A 23355-nucleotide genomic window follows, 5' to 3' on the forward strand; every position below is an offset into this window, starting at 1 on the left:
AAAGGTTGGCTTCAATCTTAGCTTTGCCCTTACTTATTTTAGAACTTTGGGCAATTCATTACAGTCTATGAGCCTCAGTTTTCTGATCTAGAAAAAATATAACATCTAGACAGGCTGCCTATGATGTTCAAATGTGATCAGGTATGTGAAAGAACCATGTATACTGCAGAAATTTTATATACATAGAATCTTACATGTAAAAAGACAAAATGATTATTATATCAATACCCTAATACCTCTTTTACATAGAATCATCAGAGACTTTCTTTGCGACATTATTTTATAGGTAACTGAAGCTTATGCCTTTAAGTGTTTAACTTTGAAATTTAAACAAATTTGATGGAAGTTTTCTGCTTTCAGAAGTACTATATATATTCTTCTTTCTTCAAGTAATACGTACTGAGTATAATTTAACTTTCCCTTACTGACTCTGGGCCATTGTTATAAACAGCAATTACCACTCTAACATACAGTACCCTTAGAGATTAACAGGTATCTAATGCTATTGACTCTTTAAATAGAGTCAGAGGTACTGTGCCTAATTTTTTTCCACTGCAGCCTCATGCCCTTTCTGTTGCCCCTGTAATTGTCTATGGATTAGAAAACTAAGTAAGTTTGTTAAAGTGGAACCTAAAGTAAGAAAAAACAGATTTTGAAGGAGGACTCCAGAATTACCCCTATGATAAAGCTCATAAATGGGAAACTTCACCGCCATCTACCCTGGCTGCTCAGAGGTATTTTTCACTTACTTCCTGGTTCTCGGGGGTGTTCTGGATAAATGAAATTTCTGGGAAAGCAATTTATTTCTACTCTAAATATGTATACACAGAGACAGTACCACATGTTTTAATACATATATATATGTATTATATTTATATATATAATAGAAACATACATAGGACTAACCTACTTATTTTTTTAAAATCTTCTGAGTGCTTCCTGATACCACTCCCAAAAAAATCTCATTAGTTTAAAGCTACAAAAGAGCAAAGAACCATACTGTTTGAAAGAAAAAAAAGAGCCAGAATTCATATGTTAAGTCCCATCATAAGCAACCCAAAAAGGAAGGAAAATAATATTATTAAATTTCCTTCCGATCTCTTAACTGAATTCTTTCAAGACATACACATGCCTGCTTGTTTTGTTTTGTTTTTGCGGTACACGGGCCTCTCACTGTTGTGGCCTCTCCCGTTGCGGAGCACAGGCTCCGGACGCGCAGGCTCAGCGGCCATGGCTCACGGGCCCAGCCGCTCCGCGGCATGTGGGATCTTCCCGGACTGGGGCACGAACCCGTGTCCCCTGCATTGGCAGGCGGACTCTCAACCACTGCGCCACCAGGGAAGCCCCACATGCCTGATTTTTTACACGAACTGATATGAAGACAAGCAGAAATGTCAATGTTTTCCAGTTTAAAAAAATCCGTTCACCTTTAGCTATAAGCAAACACTAGATTTCAGACAAAAAGGACAATTTAATAAAACTTTGGAGAAAATAAAATTGAAAATTGCTTTGTAAGTGAGGAGTATTCTGTTTTTATGCTTGTAAATTATATAGGCCACAGAAATGCCTGTTCCCCTGACACTTCCAGAACACTTGTACTATTTTTAGATATATAAGGTAAATAGTAATATAATAATGTAAGTAATAAAAACAAAGTCATCTTTAATAAGTCATGATAACTTACCTCTGTTGGATGGTTTAAAACATATAAGGGGCAGGAGTGAAAGTTGGGAAGAAAAAGATAAATCAAGTCAAAATACTATACTTTTTTTAAAAAGGGTTTTTTTTTAGTTTGTTTTTAAATTTTTAGTAGCTCAAAACAAAATAAAAGGTGAAAGAAAGAGAGAAGAAAAATAGAGAAAGGAAGGAAAAAAGGAAGGAAGGAAGGGAGGAAGGAAACTAGAAAGAAAGGAGAAAACATGGCATATCTAACAGTACTTAGAAGCTACTGGATAAAATTATCTAGCCTTGTACCTGACAACCGTAGTCCAAAAGAAGCTGCAGTATATCCAAGTTTTCGTTTTCAATAGTTATGGTAACAGCATTTCTCCCAAGCACATCTACGCAATTTATGTTCAAGTCACCTGAACTGTTTTCCTCCAAAATCTTTTTAACCATATAATAGTCACCTAAATAACAATATACAAACATAATTTAATATCCATGACATATTAAATAAGAATGACTGTAAAGAAAACTTAGCCTGTTGATTTAAAAGATTAAAAACCGTAAACTCATTTTTGTATATGGAAATGTGCAAAGAAAATGTGAGCATTTCCTTGCTGAAAACTTATACCCTGATAAAAGAATATGTACATCAGTTGCAAACATAAAAAGTAGAAAAAATTTAAATGTACAGTTTAAAATCAAAGTTGTTTAAAATTCATAACTGATTGATTATAAGGAGAAGAACTTTCATAAGATATTTAAAGTAATAAAGAATGTCTGAAAACATAGACTGCGTGCTAGGAAAATAAGATATAAGCTTAAAGGATTTAAGTTATATATCTCAAATACATACATACATTTAATTGTTAAATGGTTAAAAACGAGATCTAGTAATAAGTGGAGGATGTTATGAAGAGGTTTTACAGGGGAAAATACTTTGGAAAAGCAGGGTGAACGTGTATATGCTTGCGGGTATGTAGAGTAAAAGGGAAAGATGTCCGAAATTCCTAGTCTCCTCCCCACTCTCCACACACACACACACACACACACACACACACACACACACACACACACACATCTCATTAATGAAGCTGTTTAGATTAAATAACGACAGAATATTCAGCTCACAACTCTTAAGCAAGACTATGACTAATGCTGGTAGAGGCCAATGTCAGAATATTTCAAAGCGAAATTTGACCTGTCAGGATTATGCAGATTAGCTTCTGCCTCATTCTACCCCACTAACAAAACAGCTAACTCATGGGGTGAAATGAGAATAATTATGGAAGTAATCATTTTCACAGAGGGCCCACTATACTTGTCTGCTAACCAGCTGGTGCAGCAGGTAAAAGGGGAATAAATCAAAAGAGAAATGCTAATGGAGAAAGAAAGCAAAGTGGGTTTTGTTTTATTTCATCTTACTTTTTAAACATTCAATGAATAAATGATTTTAAGTGACTTGCAAATATAGCTGTTCCTTGGAAGTCTATGAATAAGAAACAGGAAAAGAACAATCAGAGTGGAAATCAGAAGGAAAAAAAATGATTTCATGATACAGAAAGAGAAAATTCTAAAACTGGACTAAATGAGTGAATAACAAAGAAAAGTAACAGATTTTTTTGGTTAAAAATTTCAAATAAATTATGCTATTATTTTTAACCAGTGACTTTAAAGTCCCCACACATTTTGGAAGATGTTGAATGGTAGTCTTCTTGATGGTGTATTTCCTTAGTTCCCTCAAGAAGAATACTAGTCACAAAAAGAAATTATTTCCTCATAGAACTACTAATTATTATTTAGACACTAATGCTCCATGGCAAAAAACTTATCAAACACTTCACAAAGTTGAACCAATATGAACATGCAGATAGATCAGTGAAAACTTATCACTAATACTGGAAAATAACTTTAAAATCTTATTTCACGTGAGTTGATTTCAATATCTTAGTTGTAGGAGAATGCTACCCATAAAAACCCTTGCTCTATTTTCTTTGGTTTCATGATGTGTCTGGGTGAGGATTAGATTTTATTTATCCTGCTTGAGAATCATTAGGCTTTCTGAAGCTAAGGACTATGCCCTTCATTCATATGCAATATTTTCAGCCATTCTCTCTTCAAATACTGCTTCATCCCCTTATTTTTTTTTCTCCTGTTGGAACTTCTTTAGACATTATGTTAGATTGTCCCATTCTAACTTCTTTGTCTCTAAAGATTTATTTTTCTTCTTTCTCTCTCTCTTTCCTGCATTCTGGATAACTTCTTCAGATTTCTCTTCCACTTATTCCTCCTTCAACTATTTCTGCTGATTATTCATTAATTTTATTTTTAATGACTACATTTTTTATTTCTCTAAGTTTTATTAGATTCCTTTCCAAATTTTTGATTTACTTCCTTATGTTTTAATTTCCTTATTTTAAGCTTTTTGTCATTTTAAACATACTTATTTTATGGTCTCCATATGGTAATTATCTAGGTCTTAGGGATTTAATCCTATTCGTTGTGTCTATTGTAATAATAGGTGACTGTCTTCTGAATTTTTTAATTGGATATTGCAAACTCAACTTCATGCAGGTTAACTGTGGGAAACTAGGCAGCCTCGTTTGAAAGCTTGTCCCACCAAGGATGTTTTGTGTTTGCTTCTTCCAGATAACTCAGAGGTTTTGCTACCCTATGAATCCTTTTTATACTAATTTCTCAGTTTAGGTTTTCCCAGATCAAGTAGGTAATATTAATTTAAACCCCAAGCCAACAAGAGGCAGGAGCATAGTTACAAGTTCTTAGGGAAGTCTTATTTGAAAGGTTCTTTGTAGTCTCCCTGTGCTGATGGACGGGTTCTTTTCCTCATCTACCCCTTTGTTAAAAGTGTAGTCCTTTAAGGATCCTGGTTTCATGTTTAGATGTTGTTCCAATTCCCCCACTTTGTACAAACTCAAGACTTTGTAACCTGTTTCCACAAGGGCATTAAAATTCAAATCCCAACAATGCCCAGACTAATATCTCTTGCTCCCATCCACGGAGCAGTCAAATGTCAATGCACACACTCCTCTGTTTTTCAGTCTTTTCTTTATGTTTGAATCTGTTTTCCTTACTTTCCTGAAAGCTCAGCTGTTCACTTAAATGTATGTTTATTATATTTTATCTAGCATTTCTAGGTGATTTAAAACAGAAGCGTTTTCAGATTAGTCAGCCATATTGCTAGAGAATGAAAAGTATAGAGAGCTGTATACATACAATTCTTATAAAATTGTATAAATTTCACATACAGCAAATGGTCAAAAACAACGGCTACACATTTTTAAGGTTTAGATTGCTGTTTAAAAAGTAATTGTATTGCAAATGTCAGATTCTACAGCTTTAAGGTTTCAAACACTATTCCCATTACAGTTAGGGGGCTATACAAGGAAAAAAAAACCTTAGAAATCAAAACCAAATAAGTAATTTTCATCCTTAAAAATAATAAAAATTTCCACCCTGTCACGGTTGACACATTCACGCAAATGAACAATTATAAACTATAGTCACAGAACCTATAGGAAACCTAGACTGGAAGGAAAAAGAAACCTTTTTGATCAGTTCCACCAGTATCCAAATTCAACAGCAAAACTTCTCAGTCCCCTCTCCAGAGTATCTCCCATACTTATCCACTTGTACCCATGTATGCTGTAACCCCCAGTTCAAGACACCATCATCTCTCTCCTGGACTCTGCATTAACGTCTTTACTGATACAGCTGCCTACACTCTAGTACAGGGGTCAACAAACTTTTTCTATAAAGGGCCATATTTAGGTTTTGGGGGCCATATCATCCCAGTTGCAAACACTCAACTCTGCTCTTGCAGCACCAAAGTGGCCACAGACCAAATGTACACGATGAACTCCAATGTGTTCCAAAAAATATTTATGGACACTCGTTTGAATTTCATATAATTTTCAAGTGTTATGAAATATTATTCTTGATTTATTCCCAACCATTTGAAATGTAAAATATAAAAATCATTCTTAGCTCACAGGCCTTCCAAAAACAGGTGGTGGGTGGATTTGGCCTGTGGGTTGTAGTTTGCCCACCTCTACTCCAGCACCACCTCTTTAATCCACTCTCCACCCAGCATTCACAGTGATCATTTTAAAACTCAAATCATATCAGGTTTTCAATCCTCAAGATTTTTTTTGTACGCGGGCCTCTCACTGTTGTGGCCTCTCCCGTTGCGGAGCACAGGCTCCGGACGCGCAGGCTCAGCGGCCATGGCTCACAGGCCTAGCCACTCCACGGCATCCCGGACCGGGGCACGAACCCGTGTCCCCTGCATCGGCAGGTGGACTCTCAACCACTGCGCCACCAGGGAAGCCCAATCCTCAAGATTTTTAATCACACTTTAAATGCCACAATCTTTTCGTGGCTTACTAAGCCTTATGGGACCTGGGCCTTGCTATCATTCTGCATTTACCTTGTTGCCACTCTCCCACTTACCCACTATGATCTTTCTACACCAATGTTTCCCAAACTGCAGGTTGAAACCCATTAGCAGTCATGAAATCAATGTAGTGAGTCCTAACCAACAATTTAAAAAAATGTAATAGTATATAAAAATACTGTTGTAATCCCATGGATCCTTAGCAACAAATTCACCCTGGCCAACTGTGATATATTCATCCTGGCCAACTTGAGAAAGACAGTGGAGATATGATATAGTATCAGTGAAGAACCGGTAATCATCTTTTCTTCATTGGCATCTCATTTTATTTTCTGACATATGATGGTAAATTTCAGCATCACTGAAATGGGAGTATTAATGTCGGTCAGTTTAATTTTATAGTAACCAAATTTTCAGTTAGTTGTGAAGTACTGGAGAATTTATCTGTCAAAAAATCTGTGAAGTTTTTCAAACCAAGTTTATCTAACAAACTTTTTGACTATGGCAACTGCAACATTCTTATTGAACTATTACTAAAGACACTTAAAACAGAAGATTTTATTATTAAGAGGAAAAAGAATGATGAAGTAAAAAAATACAAAGCCATGATCAAATTCAATTGTTGGATCTGGAAATATAAATAGTGACAATACTGATTAAATTGTTAACTCTACAGCAAACTTCAAATTAGTCTGAACCAAATACTAAAAAGAAAAAAAAAAAACACATACAAGACTTTTAGAATGAAGACAATTTAAAATGTAGTTTTACCAAATGTGCAAAACCCAATATTTATCATAGACCCCAACATGTTTGTAATCACATTGTTGTGGATGAAACCTTCAAAATTAGATACTCAGAAACATGGCATGCTGAGCTGTCCGTAGTACTCTGAATATTTTTGGAAAAAGACAATTATTACTATAATTTCTTAGCCATTTATGTCTGTTAATTAAGACTATTAGTGATAATGAATATCACCTGGCAAAAGAGCAGACACTGCTGCAGGAAAAATTATACTTATATCATAGAAGGTAATGCTGATTTTTTTAGAGTAAATTAGTTTATAAATTAAAAATTATTAACATATTCTTGAATCTATTAGAAGCAATGTTTACTTTGTAATTAGAGTCTGGTATATGACTTGAGATCTAATTCACAGTGATGTTACAAGTTGTATAAAACTTTAGTTAATATCAGGTATGCAGTAATACAGTTTCATAAAGGATTTATTGTGTTGCTTAAACTTAATCTCACATACATTTAAATTATACATATTTATAGAACTGAAAAAGTACACTATGGATCAATATAAATTAAGCTACAAAAAATATAAAAGTATTAGTGATGGAGCAACAAATATGACCAGAAAATAAACATAGGAGTTTTTTGGGGTTTTTTTAAAATTAACAGAAGCTATTGATAACAGTGCTGATCACCACTTTATAGGTCACAAAGTTTTGGCATGCAAAGAAATTCCACTGAACCTCATAACTATATTGATATGGTATTGGAATTCTTTTAGTCCTGTTAATTTGTTTAGGCTCTTAAAAGTCACTACTTACCTCTTAGTGATAGCTTTTGAACTCATTACATATTAAACTACTAATCCTAGATCTTAAACTTCTTAGTATCATTAAATTTGGTGGTCAGTTATAAGGAAGATATTTCTAACACTGGAAGCATGGAAGAAGAGGAATTATTCTTAGGTTGCAACAATACCCATACAATAAAATTTAATCTTTTAACACCCTTCCCCAAAGTTTATAATATACTAGGTAAAGGGGTTTGGCTTGGGTTACATTTTTTTAACTGCCCAGATAAAAGACTGACTGCATACTAAGAATATCCCATCTTCCAAATCATAAATAGGCCATTTAAGTTAAATTGAGCATTTGTTTCTGCCCTTCAGACAGATCTATTAGGCACAAACATACTTTATTTCCCTTACTGCTCCTCACAAGAGCACAAGAGAGCATCTCCACTGCAGAAGAAGGTACTAAAGGATAGGGATGTAGTCAGTTATTTCTTGATAAAGCACCTTTCTCCAGTGTCCTAACAAAATTAACCTGATATATAGTCAGATGATGAATTATAGAAAAGAACAGCAAGTTAAAAATGAAATAAAGAAGCACACTTCTGTAATCACTACAAAGAAATGCCAGTATTATACTACTATGAAGCAGCTAGCTGCTCAATGATTAGCCTCTTATAATAAAACTATCCACCAAGATTCTGGTGATTTAAGAGTCTTTTTTGTTAAAATAAAGATGAACCATACACTATGGCACCACTGGTGACTGGAAAAACTCTCCTGTACAAAATACTTAAATGCTTAAATACTAATGACAATTTGTGAAATGCCTGTAGAATTTTGTATATAGTACCCTCTTTACCTCTCCTTTCTGCAAAGTTTTCTTCCCTCACAGCACATATACCTCTTAACATTAGGTGTCCCTTGTCGACATAAAACTTCTTGGCAGTACCCAGTACTCTGCACTTTTTCTTCCCACGGCCATCCTCTCCAACCCCAGACACTTCAAAATCTCTTTTCAAATAGCTGTTTTTAAAAGTCCCATTAAATATATTAAGTGCTATTAAAACAACAGCTTAATATTACTTCTCCCAGAAATGTTACCCATTTCAAAAGCATGCTAAGCCAAAGGTATGCAAAGTTTAAGCAGAATCCAGGCATCAAAGCACCCTCCATACAATGCAGCAAGTCAATACCACAAAGGTGACACAGATCTAGATTATCAGACTGAGCCTGACAATAAAGGTGAAATTCAGCTCTCTCCACCCCTCCCCTGACTCCATGCTGAAATTTCAAGAAGGGCCTCCTGACTTATTGCAAATCAAATTTCCTGAAAATGTTCTTCATGAAAAGTTGGCAGGGACTGAATCCAGACTGAATCCTTTCATCATTTTCCTTTTCTACACAAGAACTGATTACTGATCATCAGCAAATTAAGGGTTTAATACTAAAGCTACCATCTACTCAACAGTTACTTTCAAAGACGTGAATTAACAACTATATTTAGCTTAGATGCTCCCTAAATAAAGGTATTAATTCTTTCTCCAGCCAGCAGGTCTGAAGTTAGACCCCTGTCTCCCACAAATAAAAGTGGCTCATTACCATACTAATTCTCAGTGTGAAAGGAAGAAGACTTGGGTGGTAAGAATCACTGCTTAATATTCCATAAAACAACACTCTTGTTTCAATTAACCTTTACCTCTGAATTGCAGCATTCTACGTCTAAAAAGAATAGGCGTACTTTCTGAGAATTTTATGTGGGGTGGGGGGCCAGACTTAGCTTTATATAACTGGCACAGGAGTCTTCAATTCACTTTTTCTTCTAAATTTTACGAAAAAGAACCGATGTTACCTTTGAGATGATTCTGACCCACTTTCAAGATCAACAATAGCCACTATTAAGTGGCCACTACCTGGATCTGCGCTTGCCTAGATCTATTGGACTAATAATTTACATAAAAGCTAGCTGTACACACTATAAAATCAAACTATAAAATCGTTTTCTTTCCTTTTTTCTTTACTCCTTAATCTGTACACACCTTTCAAAGGGTCACCCATAACCCCATCTCCACAATTTTTGCTTTAGGAATTCTCCTTAAGTGGAATACATTACGGACATTTTACATATGTAGTGTAAACTTGATAAATGAAAAAAGGATGAGAAACATAGATGTTCTAGAGTGGATCTGCTCTTATGCTATTAAAGCTTTTTACTTTTATTAGATAAACATAATCCATGGAAACCACAGTTAATAAAACATTCACAGAGAGCAAGTTTAATTTCCAATTAGTAAATCCAAATATGGATGTGTCTTTTCTAACGCAAGTGATTTTCATTCATTCAACTACAACTAGATCAAAACTTAGTGGTTAAGAGTACAGGCTCAAAATAGATCCTAGTTCTACTACTAACTAATGTAACCTTGGGCAAAGTAATTCTAAAATTTTGCTAAGCCTCATTTTCCTCATTCATAAAATGGGGATAACAACATCTGGCTCATGGGGTTGTGAGGATTAAATGAAATCATCTATGAAAAGCCTATGTACTCTACCCCAAAAGCTGTCTCAGTCAACATTTGCCATTTGGCTTGATGAAAGCTCCAAAGCAATAGTGGCAACTATAGCTACTTCAGGAAACTTTTCACTTTTAGATTTGGTTTGGGTAACGCTAAAAAAGGTTTAACAATATTAGTGAATGTAAACGAGTAAACAAAAAAACTGCTATAACTCAAATATATTTTTTTCAGCATAAATGTATACCATAAGTACATGTAAGAAATAAGCCATTTTTCCAAATCTAACCTAAGAATTCATTTCAACATACCTGAAACAGAAAATACCTATTTAATCTCACTTGTTAAAAAATGTTTTAATTTATACGGGGGAGAAAAAGCATGCATATTTACTTTCTACCCTACCCCCAAAAGCCAAATCTCTCCAAGGATCTTAATGATGTTATAAAAGGGAAACTGACGAAGAAAGACTATCAAGGCTATTTCAACTGGCACTACTGGACAGGTTACAGAACTGTCATACATTCAAACTCTTTTGACATATGTCATGCAATAATCCTACACACCATACAAGTACTTATTCGAGCTATGTTCCATTATGACATTCCTCTGTCCTCAGTTTAACAGATATATTAAATTGCCTTTCTTGACATAATTTCTGCTTGCTTTAAAATAACCATAGCTCAGAAGCTGGGGTAGATGTAGCAGCCACTTACTAACGCTAGTACAACACAATCTGTTCCCTTCCTCTCTCAGAGAATTTTTGAAGGAAGAGAACTCAGACTATCCACTCTAGAAATACTAAATAATTTTAAGTAATCCACAGACAATGATATTTATGAGGTTATAGACATATATTCTATGTTTCTTCACATTTCCAAGACTGTATGAACCTGTCCATGGTGGACTTTCACAAATGCTTTCATAATATAATTTAATACTACTACATAAGATCATAAAAGGACTCATGATGGACAGGGGTGGACTTTGTTTATACATCAATGTGTTTTCAAAAAGTTGTGTAAATAAAATCCTATCTCAAAGCAGTAAAAGTGGTTAAGGAGGCTGTCATTTATTTAAAAAAAAAAAAACACATACAAACAAAAAAATCCTCTGTAGTGAATCTTTTCACAGCGTAAGTTGCCCTTTGGGTTTATGTTTTGGAAGTCTGCATGATCCTAAACATTTTTCCTAAGCACGCATGGCCACTGGAAGGCAAGCTGAATAAATTTAGAAAGAGAAAATTTACAGCACTTTTTTACACGTAGGAAATAAAAGCAGTCTTAGGGCAATCAATTTCCCATTCTTTTTATTATATTCATCAATAGAAAGCATGCTTAAGTGAGGAGACTTTGTTATGGCCATAAAAGTGATCGATTTCCAGATTTTTTTAGAAAACGAAAACACATTAAATATATTCCACATTTTTGCCCTGTAATTATTTTGCACTACCTTTATTTCCAAAAGACGTCTGAGGAGCAATAAACCTTCCTCCCTAATAAAAAGCATGAACAAAGTTGTTCCATAAATTTGGAGAAACTCTGGAACTTAGGCAGAATTTCTCCATAAAGTGCTGTCTTTATGTCCACCTAGGATATTGACATAGCTAATGCCATTCGACAGTCACTGAACACCAAGGCACCGGGTGGCTGGAGTTAAATAATACAAGTAAGGTTTTAAAGAAAAAAGAAAACAAAACACCAGCTGAGAGCCCATAAGCAGGAGGAACCTTAAGCAAGGACATGGGATTTTTTCGTACTGAAAGGTCCCAAACTAGACAAAACCTCTGGGTTTCCAGAAAGAAAGAACTAAAGCCCCATGCAGGAGAGCAGGTCATTCAAGTGGTCAGTAGCGCAGGTGAGGCTGAAACCCTAGGGTCCCGGCCCCCACGACGCTACCTGTACACCTGACCGCACGAAGGGAGACCACGGGCAGGGCCGCCGCCCCAGGTGCGGCGCTCGGAGGGCGCCACCCGCGGCTGCTCCCGCCCGACAGCTCTGCACTCACACGGCAGAGGCGGTGCCGAGCAGCCCGGCAGGTGCAGCGGGCGCGGCGCGAACAGACGCTTGGCGCACGAGGAAGAGGGAGTGCCCCGAGTTGAGGCTGGGGAGAGGATGAGGGGTGTGAAGGACACGGGCATCCAGAAGCAGAGAAAGGGGCCTAGCTCTCACCCTTGTCGCACGCCAGCAAGAAAAGCTTCTCATTCAGGGTGTTCTCCTCCTTCACCTCCCGCACATCCTTCAGCGCCATCACCTCGTTCGGCGACGAAGAGGAGGATGGGGAGGAAGGCAGGGAGGAGGAGGAGGCGCCCGAAAGGTCCGTGCTCGGGTACAGAGCCGCCATCATCGCGGCCCATGAAAGGGGCAGGCCAGGAGACGGGGGCGGGGCCCCCACCAGCCCCGACCCCGACCCCCGGCTGGAAAAGGGATGAGTCGTTCCCACGGCCGCCTCGGCGCGCGGCCCGTTGGCCCCGAAGGGCGTCGCCTCCCCACGGAGCCAGCACTCGCCCTCCACCGACAGCCCCAAATTGGTGGCGGCGCATGCGCGGCCCCGGGGCCAGCGCCCCCTCCCCAGCCGCCGGCGCCCAGGCCGAGCAGGTCCGCGCCCGTCCGGGGACGGCAGAGTGGCCCGCGCCAGGGCGGCAGCCGAGCGCGGGGCCGTGCCAGGAGCCGCTGGGGCCGCGCGGGGAGCGGCCCGGCCAGAGTGGAGGACGAAAATCGGTGGGAAGGGCGCTCCAAGAGGCGATTCTGCACCAGCCGGGCTCCAGGGCTCTGGAAACCGCCAACCGAGCTGCACCCAAAGATGTTCGCGGCTCTCCTCACGTCATCTTCCGCTCGGTGAGAGCGACGACCACGGGGCGGGCTCTGTGGTGGGCGGGACCTGGGGTTGAGGCGGAGGCGGAGTCCGCGAGCGCACCGCCCCCTAGAAGGCTTCCAGCCTCGGAGGAAAAGGCGAATGGCCGGATGTACCTTCTCCACAATCAGGTTGCAGGTTCGAGGTAATTTCCCCGCCGTCTAGGGTTGCACACAAGTTAAACATGCAGCGGGGTGGTTCACTGAGCCTCTGATGACTTAACGTTTAGTCGAACCGCCCCCCCCCCGCCCTCCCCCTGTGGAACTGTCGAATTATTGCATATTCCTTTGTCCTCTGCCTAAACCAGAAAGGACCGGGCCCTCGCCACGCCACTGTGTTCATCTGTGTGTAATTATGTCGGGCTAGCTACATAATTGTTTCTAAAAGTGTATTAAAAAGAAAAAAACTCCTTTGTGATATAAAATTGGCATAACATTTCTAGTATCATACATTTATTCGCATGTAACCATTGGATAAGCACATCATTAGGATCTACTCTACGTCATAGTCCTTACAGTGGTTTCTTGTTCATCTTCACGTTTATAACTCAGATTTTAGAAGATGAGTGTTATTTAAGCAAAAGCTAACCGAAGTGCAGTAAGTGCTACTTCCTTGAATATTTTTTTTAAATTAAGCTTGTATTTAAAGCAGATTCTTGCAACTTTAAAAGCTGAGGGAGGGGGACTGGAATTGTATCTCGAATAATTATTGCTTTCCACAGCCAACTGTGCAAAAATCTAAATTGCACCCATAGTGCTTAGCTTTTTAAGGCAATACATAAATTTACTTGAGTACATGTATTTGAGAGAAATACTTCCTATTCTGTTCAGGTTGATTTGTTCCATCGCTGTCCCGGCCAACTCTAACTCCCAAATTTCCTAAGTATATCTTTCTTATCATTCACAGTGCTCTTTCGATCTTCTCTAAGAGGCCTTAGGTAGACAAGATTGCCCACCTTTCCAAATATTTTTATGTGTTTACTTCAAAACAGTTATCTATTAAATCATTTTAGCTTTTTCTTTCTTATCTCTAGTAGATCATAAATCTGCCCCATTCTCTAATGTTTAATACAGTTCTAAGTTTGTGTATTTAGTGGAATGTCAAAATTGCTCATTGTAGAAAAAAAAAATTGCTCATTGTAAATCTGTGGCCAGTGAACGGAGTGGTACCTATTTGGGTTTATGGACACTCTTTGTAGTCCAGTAAAATTTTTTTCTCAGTAGCAGAACAACTCTAACCCAGGCCCATCCAAAAGTTCCAGAGTGTTTAAGGGTCAAAATTCAGATGGTTCAGAACTATAGAAACCACTTTAATCTGAAGTTTTTTCAAGCTTCTGGGTTTAGGTGATTCCTTTTCCATAAGGCTCCCACAGGGGCTGGACTGATTTCTTAGATTCAGGAGAATTCCAATTTACTTTAGGAGATAATCCTAGGAGGCATTCCAAAGTATTAGAGGGTTTTTCCTCCTTCAAAGTAAGCTAGTGTTTCAACTGTATCTTCAGAAGTCTTTTTGAATCATCTCAGATGCAGAATATTCTCTCTTGTTTCTCGGATCCTTTTTCATCCAGTGTAAATTGGGGTATTTTAAGATCCTCTATATGATTTATTTTTCATCTGTGATATGGAAGCCGATGATAGAGCTATGATGAAGGTGCAAGATTCAGAAGCATGCAAGATTCAGAAGCAGCATGTTACTTAAAGCAACTCACCGAACCTCATATACTGAAGAGCCATCCCAACTCCAGTTGTGATGGAGAAGAGAAAATCCAGATTCAGATCTAGACCTATAAGTCATAGACCCTGTCTTCATCTCCAAACTCTCTACCTCTCCCTCTTAGGCCAATTTGCCTGTTTCTTTTCCTAAAATGCCTGCAAGACTCTTCCTGCCTCACAGCCTTTGCACTTGTTCCTTCTACTGAACAGTTAGCATCTGGCTGCTCCTCCTACCATGCATACCTCAGCCTCACTATCACAGAGACCTGTGATAGAGAGACCTTCCCTGACCCACCCAAACTAAAAGCATCTTCACCCCAGTTCCTAAGTCTCTATCACATTTCCCTGTTAATTTCTCTTAGTGCATTTATCACCATCTACAAATCCTATTTGTTTACTGTCTTTCTCCACTAGAAAATAAGATTCATGAGGCCAGAAAACTTTGTCTATATTTTTCTCAGCTGAATCCCCAGTGTCTAGTATCATACCCGGATCATAACAGACAAATTTATGTTGATTAACTCAAAGTATTTCATCCCAAACTAAATTTGTAGAAATCATGTACTTGGTCTTTCCTAAAATTCTTCCTGTTAAAGAATCATAGAACCATCTTCACTCCTCCCAAAATAATAAATTTTTTGTTGCTGTTTTACTCATTAGCGTAGGAATTTTTCTCTTTTCTTTTCTGGAAAATAAGTTTATGATAGATTAATTTTCCAAGTTATATATTTTTCTTTAAATGAAATAAATACTGACACATTTGTACATACACAGAATTTTTATTAAATATATTTTGTGAGAGAAAGAACACTCTGAAGTGCCAAATTGCATGTAAATCAGATAACTTAGTGAATATAATGGTGAAAAAAATCAAGAGGAAATGATTTAAATAATATCACAAAAGAGCAAAAACATATTTTAATCTTCATATAAGAAAACAATTATCAAATGATAAAAGGAAAGGAAATCTCTTTTGTAGAATATATTTCAAAGTTCCACCTGTTGATGATCTCATTTAAAAAATTCTCTTCTAAGCACATGAGTAGTCGTACTCTTACCATCACGTATGTTTTACTCCATGGTAGAAGGGGGGTTTAGACTACTCATTCCCAGTGAGATAAAGTGACAGCATTTTTTGTTGCACAGCAGTACTGGTCACTGGCACTAACAGTGGAAGATGAAGGAAGTAAACTTCTGAACTCAATTGTTAGCAGAATTGGTCTACTGCTAAAAAATTCAGACAAAAATAGGTCTGAAGCAAAGCTACTGCCAAGTAACATAAGCATTAACCAAACATTGCCAATTTGAAGGAAACTGGGAAAAACGTGAAAATATGTTGAATATTAGCTTTGTGTTACTTTCTACTAAAGATATTCAGTGGGCATATTCTAAATTAGGGCTAGAATATCAAAAGTTAGCAATGTGTAATATGAAGCTAATAATATGGTATCAACACGTCTTGAGAGCTGTAGCCAGTGTTTGAAGTCAGTTGAAAAGTAACTATATGCACATCCAAAATGAGTATTTCTAAAAGAAATTTTCATGTACCAGATAGCTACAAACTGAAAAGTGTTACGCACCTAGTGAGGGCACAATTATTACTTAATGTTGGTTAACTGACCAATACAGTCATCCTTCAGTATCCAGAGGACTGGTTCCATGACCCCCCAAAGGATACCAAAATCTGCAGATGCTCAAATCCTTTATATAAAACAGCTTAGTATTTGCATATAACCTACACACATCCTTGCGTGTACTTTAAATCATCTCTAGATTACTCATACCTAATATACTATGCAAATAGTTGTAAATACAATGTAAATGTTATGGAAATAGTTGCTGGCACTTGGCAAATTTAAGTTTTGCTTTTTGGAACTTTCTGGAATTCTTTTTTTCAAATATCTTTGATCGCTGGTTGGTTGAATCTGTGGATGTGGAACCATTGGATATGCATGCATCAGATATGGGGGGTTGACTGTATACATACCACTTAAGAAAACCTGGGTAATTCAGGTGCAAAATATGTATATGTACACACATATTTCTCTAATAACATCTAACCAACATATATATGCTGCAGGTCATAGTTAAAGCTGTATTACCAAACCAGTACCTGTAAAGTATCGATGCAGTTAAAATTAAGTATTAAGTAAAAAGCTCCTGCTACTTATATAAGAGAATGTACTTTGAAGTTTATTCATGAGTTAGTCCTTATATATAAAAAAGTTTAATGTTAATGAACAGTACTTGTCATTTAAAAATTTTAGACAGTATAGAAATTTACAGAAAAGTTAAAGTTTTGGACCACTTCACATAGTTGGAGGAAAAAAAATAAAAGGATTAAACTGGATTATGACTTTGAATACAATTATGATCAAAATCAACACACACACAAAATCAAAACACATTTCACAGCAGGACATGCAGAAAAAGTTTTGCATTGATCATTTCTGAACCATGAAAAAGAATGAATTAGTCTTGTTTTAAAGAGACTTTCAGGAAACAATAATTTAATCATAAAATATCATCTTGAAAATGAACACACTCTTATCAGTATCGACTGGTAAATTAATTGTCAACAAATCCTAGCTAGTATGAACAGGATATTAAATTCATTAATGATTCATACAACTGTTTTGAGCATACAAATAATCTCTGGTTTTATACCCACTACATTTCAGAAATCTGTAAACTGTGAGGCATTCAATGTGTTTAATGTGGCAGAAAATCATAATAAATGTTTCATTATTTTATTTTGTTCAGTCCTTTTCCCATTAAGCATGCAAACACTGTCATAACCATCTTGGGTTTCACTTCCACGAGGTCATCAGGTAAGGCATATATCCGGGCACCGATCTTTCGAGCAACTGAAATGGCGTATCTTGAAAAGACAAGAAAAATATCTTGGTATTTGTTTTCACTTAATATACGTTAACAGAAGAATGAAACATTCTGACAAGGTTAACTTTACAAAAAAGTTGTTTGTGAGTCTTTAAATCATATTTCTCACATAAATTGTACTTAAAAATGTGAATTTTAAGGACATCATAGCCTCACCTGCAAGGATTAAGAACAAAAGAGCCACTATGTTCTAATATAAACCATAAAGGCTTACTTAGCATTGTTCAGCTTGTCCTCATTAGAAAGGTCTTCTCTCTTGATCATTTCTTGACGAACTGCATTTGGTGCAATGGCATCTATTAAATCCAAGACAGGTAAACTAGTGGTAATAGATTTGTCCTAGAAAAGAAAGAATAGATGAACATTCATAAACATCTTTTGTAAATGTCAGACCAGAAGACCATAACCATATAACTAAAAGCAATTTATAAATTTTCATTATACTTAACATTCAGCTATTCTTCAACCAACACACATCACAAACCATTTAAAATACGCTTTTCCTTTCATCCTTACAGACCTTACAGTATAGAGGATTGTCATCATACCTGGAATAAGGTTTGTGGATGTGACAATTCCTAAAGTATGCTAACTACAGTATCCATTCTGTAAAAAATAAACAACTTTTGAAAGGGAATAGGAGATGAATTTTAAGTGAATAGTTTTGCAAATTCTAGTAATATTCTTTTTCTTAGACCATGGACTCCTAAGCCTTCACTTAATATTTGTCAGAAAGAAAAATTAAAATAATAGTGGAAAGGAACTAATATTTATAAAGGCATCATTCTTGTTGCTTTACGTGTTCAGTTTGTTTAATCCTAACAGCCTGGTAATAAAGAAATTATAATCTCTCCTTTTAAAATGAAGAACATGAAGGTCAGAAAGCTCAAAAGAGCTGTTCAGGGCTTCCCTGGTGGCGCAGTGGTTGAGAGTCCGCCTGCCGATGCAGGGGACACGGGTTCGTGCCCCGGTCCGGGAAGATCCCAAATGCTGCGGAGCGGCTGGGCCCGTGAGCCGTGGCCGCTGGGCCTGCGCGTCCGGAGCCTGTGCTCCGCAGCGGGAGAGGCCGCGGCAGTGAGAGGTCCGCGTACCGCAAAAAAAAAAAAAAAAAAAAGAGCTGTTCACACAACCAGTACGTACAGAACCAGTATTTGAACCCATGACTGCCTGACTCTAAACGCCCAAGATTCTCTCCACTTTGGAAGTTACCTCCAAGGCAACTAAAAATGGACAACGAAATTGTAGTAGATAGAACACTTATACTGAAGTCAGAAATCCTGGTCTGAATTGATTGTACAACTTACCAGCACTTGAACAAATTATTTGTTTTGTCTCTCAGGATGAATAGTAGCAAATGTCTCTTGCCTACCCAGAATCCACTCCTTACTACTTTCTCCATCCTACCAGAACCCACATGTTTGCTCTGTATCCATATATGGACGTGTGCTTCAAGGAAAATTAACCCCATCCACAGCTCCAAGAGTGACCCTGAATTAGTGTAGACCATTATTCTGCGGGTAAGGTGATAAACTTATTCTTTATATGTATAGAGCAATACAGTGAATAACAGATATACTAATATCTATGGCATTAAAATTTCATGGGGGAGGGGAATTTAGGAAGAAAATGTCTAAGACTCATTAGGCAAACAATAATGAAAAAAGGTTGGAAAAAATAGTCTAAAAAAGCCAAAGGGAGGAATCCCATCTGATTGCCTCAGTGATTTATTTGGCAATCGCTAATTTAAATCACTAATTTAATTTAACTTAATTTAACGTGAGGCCCTTACTATCCAGGAAGAGCTATGGAAAGCTAGCAACACCCCTTCCTGACTGAATGAGAGGATGAAACCCCTGGCACAACCAGCAGCTATTCAATGAGCAAGAGGAAAACCAACTTTAGAGAAAACCACTTTAGATGGCAAAGCAGAGATGGACAAAACCTGATTGACATTCTTCAATTACTGGCTCAACCAATCCTAATGTCTACCCCACCTCTGGATCTTTGCTATTGTTCTGTGCCTTTACTTTTGGTTTAAATCACTTTTTCTGTTACTTGAAGCCAAAAGCACCCATTCCTAATCACTACAATCGAACTGTTACAGGATTCTTGGGAATATTAAGATAAGTGACGACATCTAGTACAGTTCCTGGCCAAAAGTGGTTCTTTTTATTTTATTTTTTAAAATTTATTTAGTAATTTTTGGCTGCCTTGGGTCTTTGCTGCGTGCGGGCTTTCTCTAGTTGTGGTGCGCGGGTTTCTCATTGTAGTGGCTTCTCTTGTTGCAGAGCACAGGCTCTAGGCGCACGGGCTCAGTAGTTGCGGCTTGTGGGTTCTAGAGCGCAGGCTCAGTAGTTGTGGTGCGTGGGCTTAGTTGCTCTGCGGCATGTGGGATCTTCCAGGACCAGGGCTCTAACCCGTGTCCCCTGCATTGGCAGGCAGATTCTTAACCACCGTGCCACCAGGGAAGCCCCCCAAATGCGGTTCTTAATAAATGTTTGATAAAACAATTTGAAGCCATGTGAAGAGTACAAAGTTCTTTTTTGGGGCCATGATCTAGTACATTTATTTTAGAAAAATTTATATTCTTCATTTTCAGGAATGTTCATTTTATGAAACAGATTTTGGGGGGGGAGTAGAAATAGAGGGATAAAAATAATTAGGGTCCTTAAGTCTATATGATGCTGGTAATCCAGATCTGGTTTTTGGGCATCTTTTCTATTTCTGAAAAACTCTCACACATACGTTCTCAATGTGTAGCCTGCAGACCGCCTACATGAAAATCACCTGAGGTGCTTAGTAAAAGCACAAATTAATCCTTGCACTCAAAGTAATGTCAGATTATTTGTGGATGGGGCTAGGAATCTACATTTTTAATAAGCTTTCTAGAAGACTCTAATGTACACCGTTATGCTTTCTAAAATTAAAGCTTAATATGCATGTCATTCTATAATAAATTAAAAATTTCTGTGTGCTTACTTTTCATATATTTCTATGGTGATTCACAATCAGACAAGTGGCTTAATTGTGCTATATTTTGATTAATTATTTGCATATTTATGAGGGTTTTTTTAAGTTTGAGGAAAATTGTTTTTTTTTTTCAGCTTTATTGAGTTAAAATTGACAAATAAAATTGTAAGATACTTAACATGTACATCTTGATGATTTGATAAGATCCCTCCCATCTAATTAATACATCCATCACCCTCAGTTATGTATTTTGTGGTGTGTGGGTGTGTGTGTGTGAAAACATTTAAGTTCTACTAGCAAATCTCAGTTATACAAAAGAGTGTTAACTATAGGCACCATGTTATATATTAGATTCTCAGACCTTATTCATCTGAAAGTTTATATCCTTTCATGGTATTTTAAATATTTCTTAACTTAGATTTAGGAAACAAGGATTTTCCCACCTGTTTCCTTTGATTCACCTTGAAAAAAACTTTTACTGAGTTGAATGAAAAATTTAAGTTTCTAAAGATGATATTGGATCCCTTATCTTCCTGTTTCCAAAAAAACAGGCCTATCTTTCCAGCTCCCCTGATTTGCATATTATCAGTGAAAGACATTTTTACTGCAAAAAGGGCAGGGGTTATTGTAAAACCCTTGGTTTAGTATATAAATACATTTTCATAGTTTTTCTTTCACTTTCCTTAATCATATAGAAATTACTTAAGCAAAAAGAATTTCTAGAATATTAAAGATAACTAGTCTAGAGTTTGGCTTGATTTTCTTTTTTTTTAAATTAATTAATTAATTTATTTTTGGCTGCACTGCATCTTCGTTGATGCACGTGGGCTTTTCTCTAGTTGCGGCGAGCGGGGGCTACTCTTTGTTGTGGTGCGCAGGCTTATTGCTGTGGCTTCTCTTGTTGCGAAGCACGGGCTCTAGGCGCACAGGTTTCAGTAGTTGTCGCACACAGGCTCAGTAGTTGTGGCGCACAGGCCTAGTTGCTCCACTGCATGTGGGATCTTCCTGGGCCAGGGCTCGAACCTGTGTCTCCTGCACTGGCAGGTGGATTCTTAACCACTGAGCCCCCAGGGAAGCCCTTGATTTTCAAGTTAGTGTGTTGTACCATCTCTTCTCTTAATTTGATATATATTACTAGTAGGACATTCCATTCCATTGTTCTTCCTGTCATTTTTGAAAATAAATTTGAGTGCTTTATGAATCATCCACAAATGCACAGTGTTGTGGCCGCCAAAACTCCCTAAAAAAATCACAACAGGAACCTCTCCACGATGCCCTTATATATTGGCAGGACCAGCAGTGTAGTGTAGTAAGCTCCATTTATTGACCCCTTAATGTGTGCCAGGTATGACTGAGCTATTTACATGTGTTAACTTATTTAGCTTGACAACAGACCCAGAAGATAGATACTATTAATACCTCCCTTTTAAATATGGGGAAACTCAGGCATAGGGAAATTAATAATTTGCCCAAGGTTACATAGATAACTAAATGTGAGCCAGAGGTAAAATCAGTTTTATTCATCAAGAGATGTAACCCAGCTATTAGTATAAACTGCTATGGTTTCTGGAAAACACATGCCCTCCTCACATGCTCCCTATTCTCCTTAGCTGATTTCTGTAGCACTGCTAACACCCCATACTGTGATTCCTGTTTTCTTATTTGCCTCCTTTCCTAAACAGTGAGCTCTTTGAGGGCATTCTGTAGTCACAGCACCTAGCAGAGTACCTGACACGGAGTAAGCTTTGAATATTTATGGAATGAATGAGCAGTATGTCACATAGCTAAGAAGTGGCTAAGCCTGCATCAAACCCGGGGCCATACAACTCCATAGCTTGGCTTTCAACCTGCAGTTAGATCTGGATATGAAATCCAGCTTTCTGCTTAATAGTTGATGACAGTGGACAAGTTATTTAACTTTTCTAATGCTCACCTTTTTGCTTATAGAGTTGGGAGAATTAAAAGAAACAACAATGTGTAAAATGCTTAGCATAATGACACATATAGGACTCAATAAATGGTAATTATGATTATTGTTATTAGCTGATATACCACCTCCTCATCTTCTTGGTGAGGAAAAATTACTTTGCAACTAAAACGGGTAAATTTGTCTTTTCTAAAATTTCTGGGTACAACACTGCCTTGATTATGATTCATAGGTTCTTACTAGTACCACTTATCATAGCTTTCAAATATAACACACTGAGTTGGAAAAAACCTCCCCAGCCCAACTATTTTTTAGCATGCACTGCTATATTTCTTATTTATATTCTGTTTAAAGGTTTTATTATCAAGCATATATACATGCTAAGCACTTGTGCAATTTGTTTCTACCACCTCAGTTCTAGTAAAACCAGTCTCAAGTCTGCTTTTCTCTGTGAGCTCTCTCCCTTAAATGGGTTGTGTACTCCCATTTTTCAACTCTCTCTTCTATTCAACTGATCACCAAGCTTGTAATCCTAGTTTTAATGTCTCTTTTCATGCAACTCTTCATTTCCTGAAAATTACCTCAAATTCAATAAGCTTAAAACTGAATTCATTGCCTTTTTAGAAAGCAGCTGCACCTCAGACAGCCCCATTTTTGTTATCAGTTTTCCAGTTACCCAGGCCCCAAACATCCAGTTTTAACTCCTCTCTCTTTCCTGCGCTTCCCTAAGTCAAGAAGCCAAACCCTACCTGTTCTTTTGCAAATGACTATCCATTCTTAAAGTTCCCAGTGCCCATCTGCATCACCCCCCCAGGACCCTTATTACCTCACACCTTGAGTTCTGCCTCAGCGCTTTCCTCGCACTT

At 37.5% G+C, this 23355-nt stretch overlaps 2 protein-coding genes across 4 annotated transcripts in view; both read right to left on the reverse strand.

Annotated features, from left to right (window-relative positions):
- TRPC1 (transient receptor potential cation channel subfamily C member 1) overlaps positions 1-12701 on the reverse strand; it is a 63822-nt gene extending 51121 nt beyond the window's left edge. For both annotated transcript variants that reach the window (XM_060149688.1, XM_060149687.1), the window contains exons 1-2: positions 12298-12701; positions 1975-2129 (exon numbers count right to left, since the gene is read on the reverse strand). In XM_060149688.1, the coding sequence (XP_060005671.1) occupies positions 1975-2129; positions 12298-12472 (330 nt within the window). In that variant the 5' untranslated portion in view covers positions 12473-12701. The remainder of the gene's footprint in view (positions 1-1974; positions 2130-12297) is intronic.
- Positions 12702-17225: 4524 nt separating this feature from the next.
- The window catches only part of PLS1 (plastin 1), a 104741-nt gene continuing 98611 nt past the window's right edge, over positions 17226-23355 (reverse strand). For both annotated transcript variants that reach the window (XM_060149158.1, XM_060149157.1), the window contains exons 15-16: positions 17807-17931; positions 17226-17572 (exon numbers count right to left, since the gene is read on the reverse strand). In XM_060149158.1, coding sequence (XP_060005141.1) covers positions 17437-17572; positions 17807-17931 — 261 coding nt within the window. In that variant the 3' untranslated portion in view covers positions 17226-17436. The remainder of the gene's footprint in view (positions 17573-17806; positions 17932-23355) is intronic.

Source organism: Lagenorhynchus albirostris, chromosome 5 (assembly GCF_949774975.1).
Source record: "Lagenorhynchus albirostris chromosome 5, mLagAlb1.1, whole genome shotgun sequence".
Lineage (NCBI taxonomy): Eukaryota > Metazoa > Chordata > Mammalia > Artiodactyla > Delphinidae > Lagenorhynchus > Lagenorhynchus albirostris.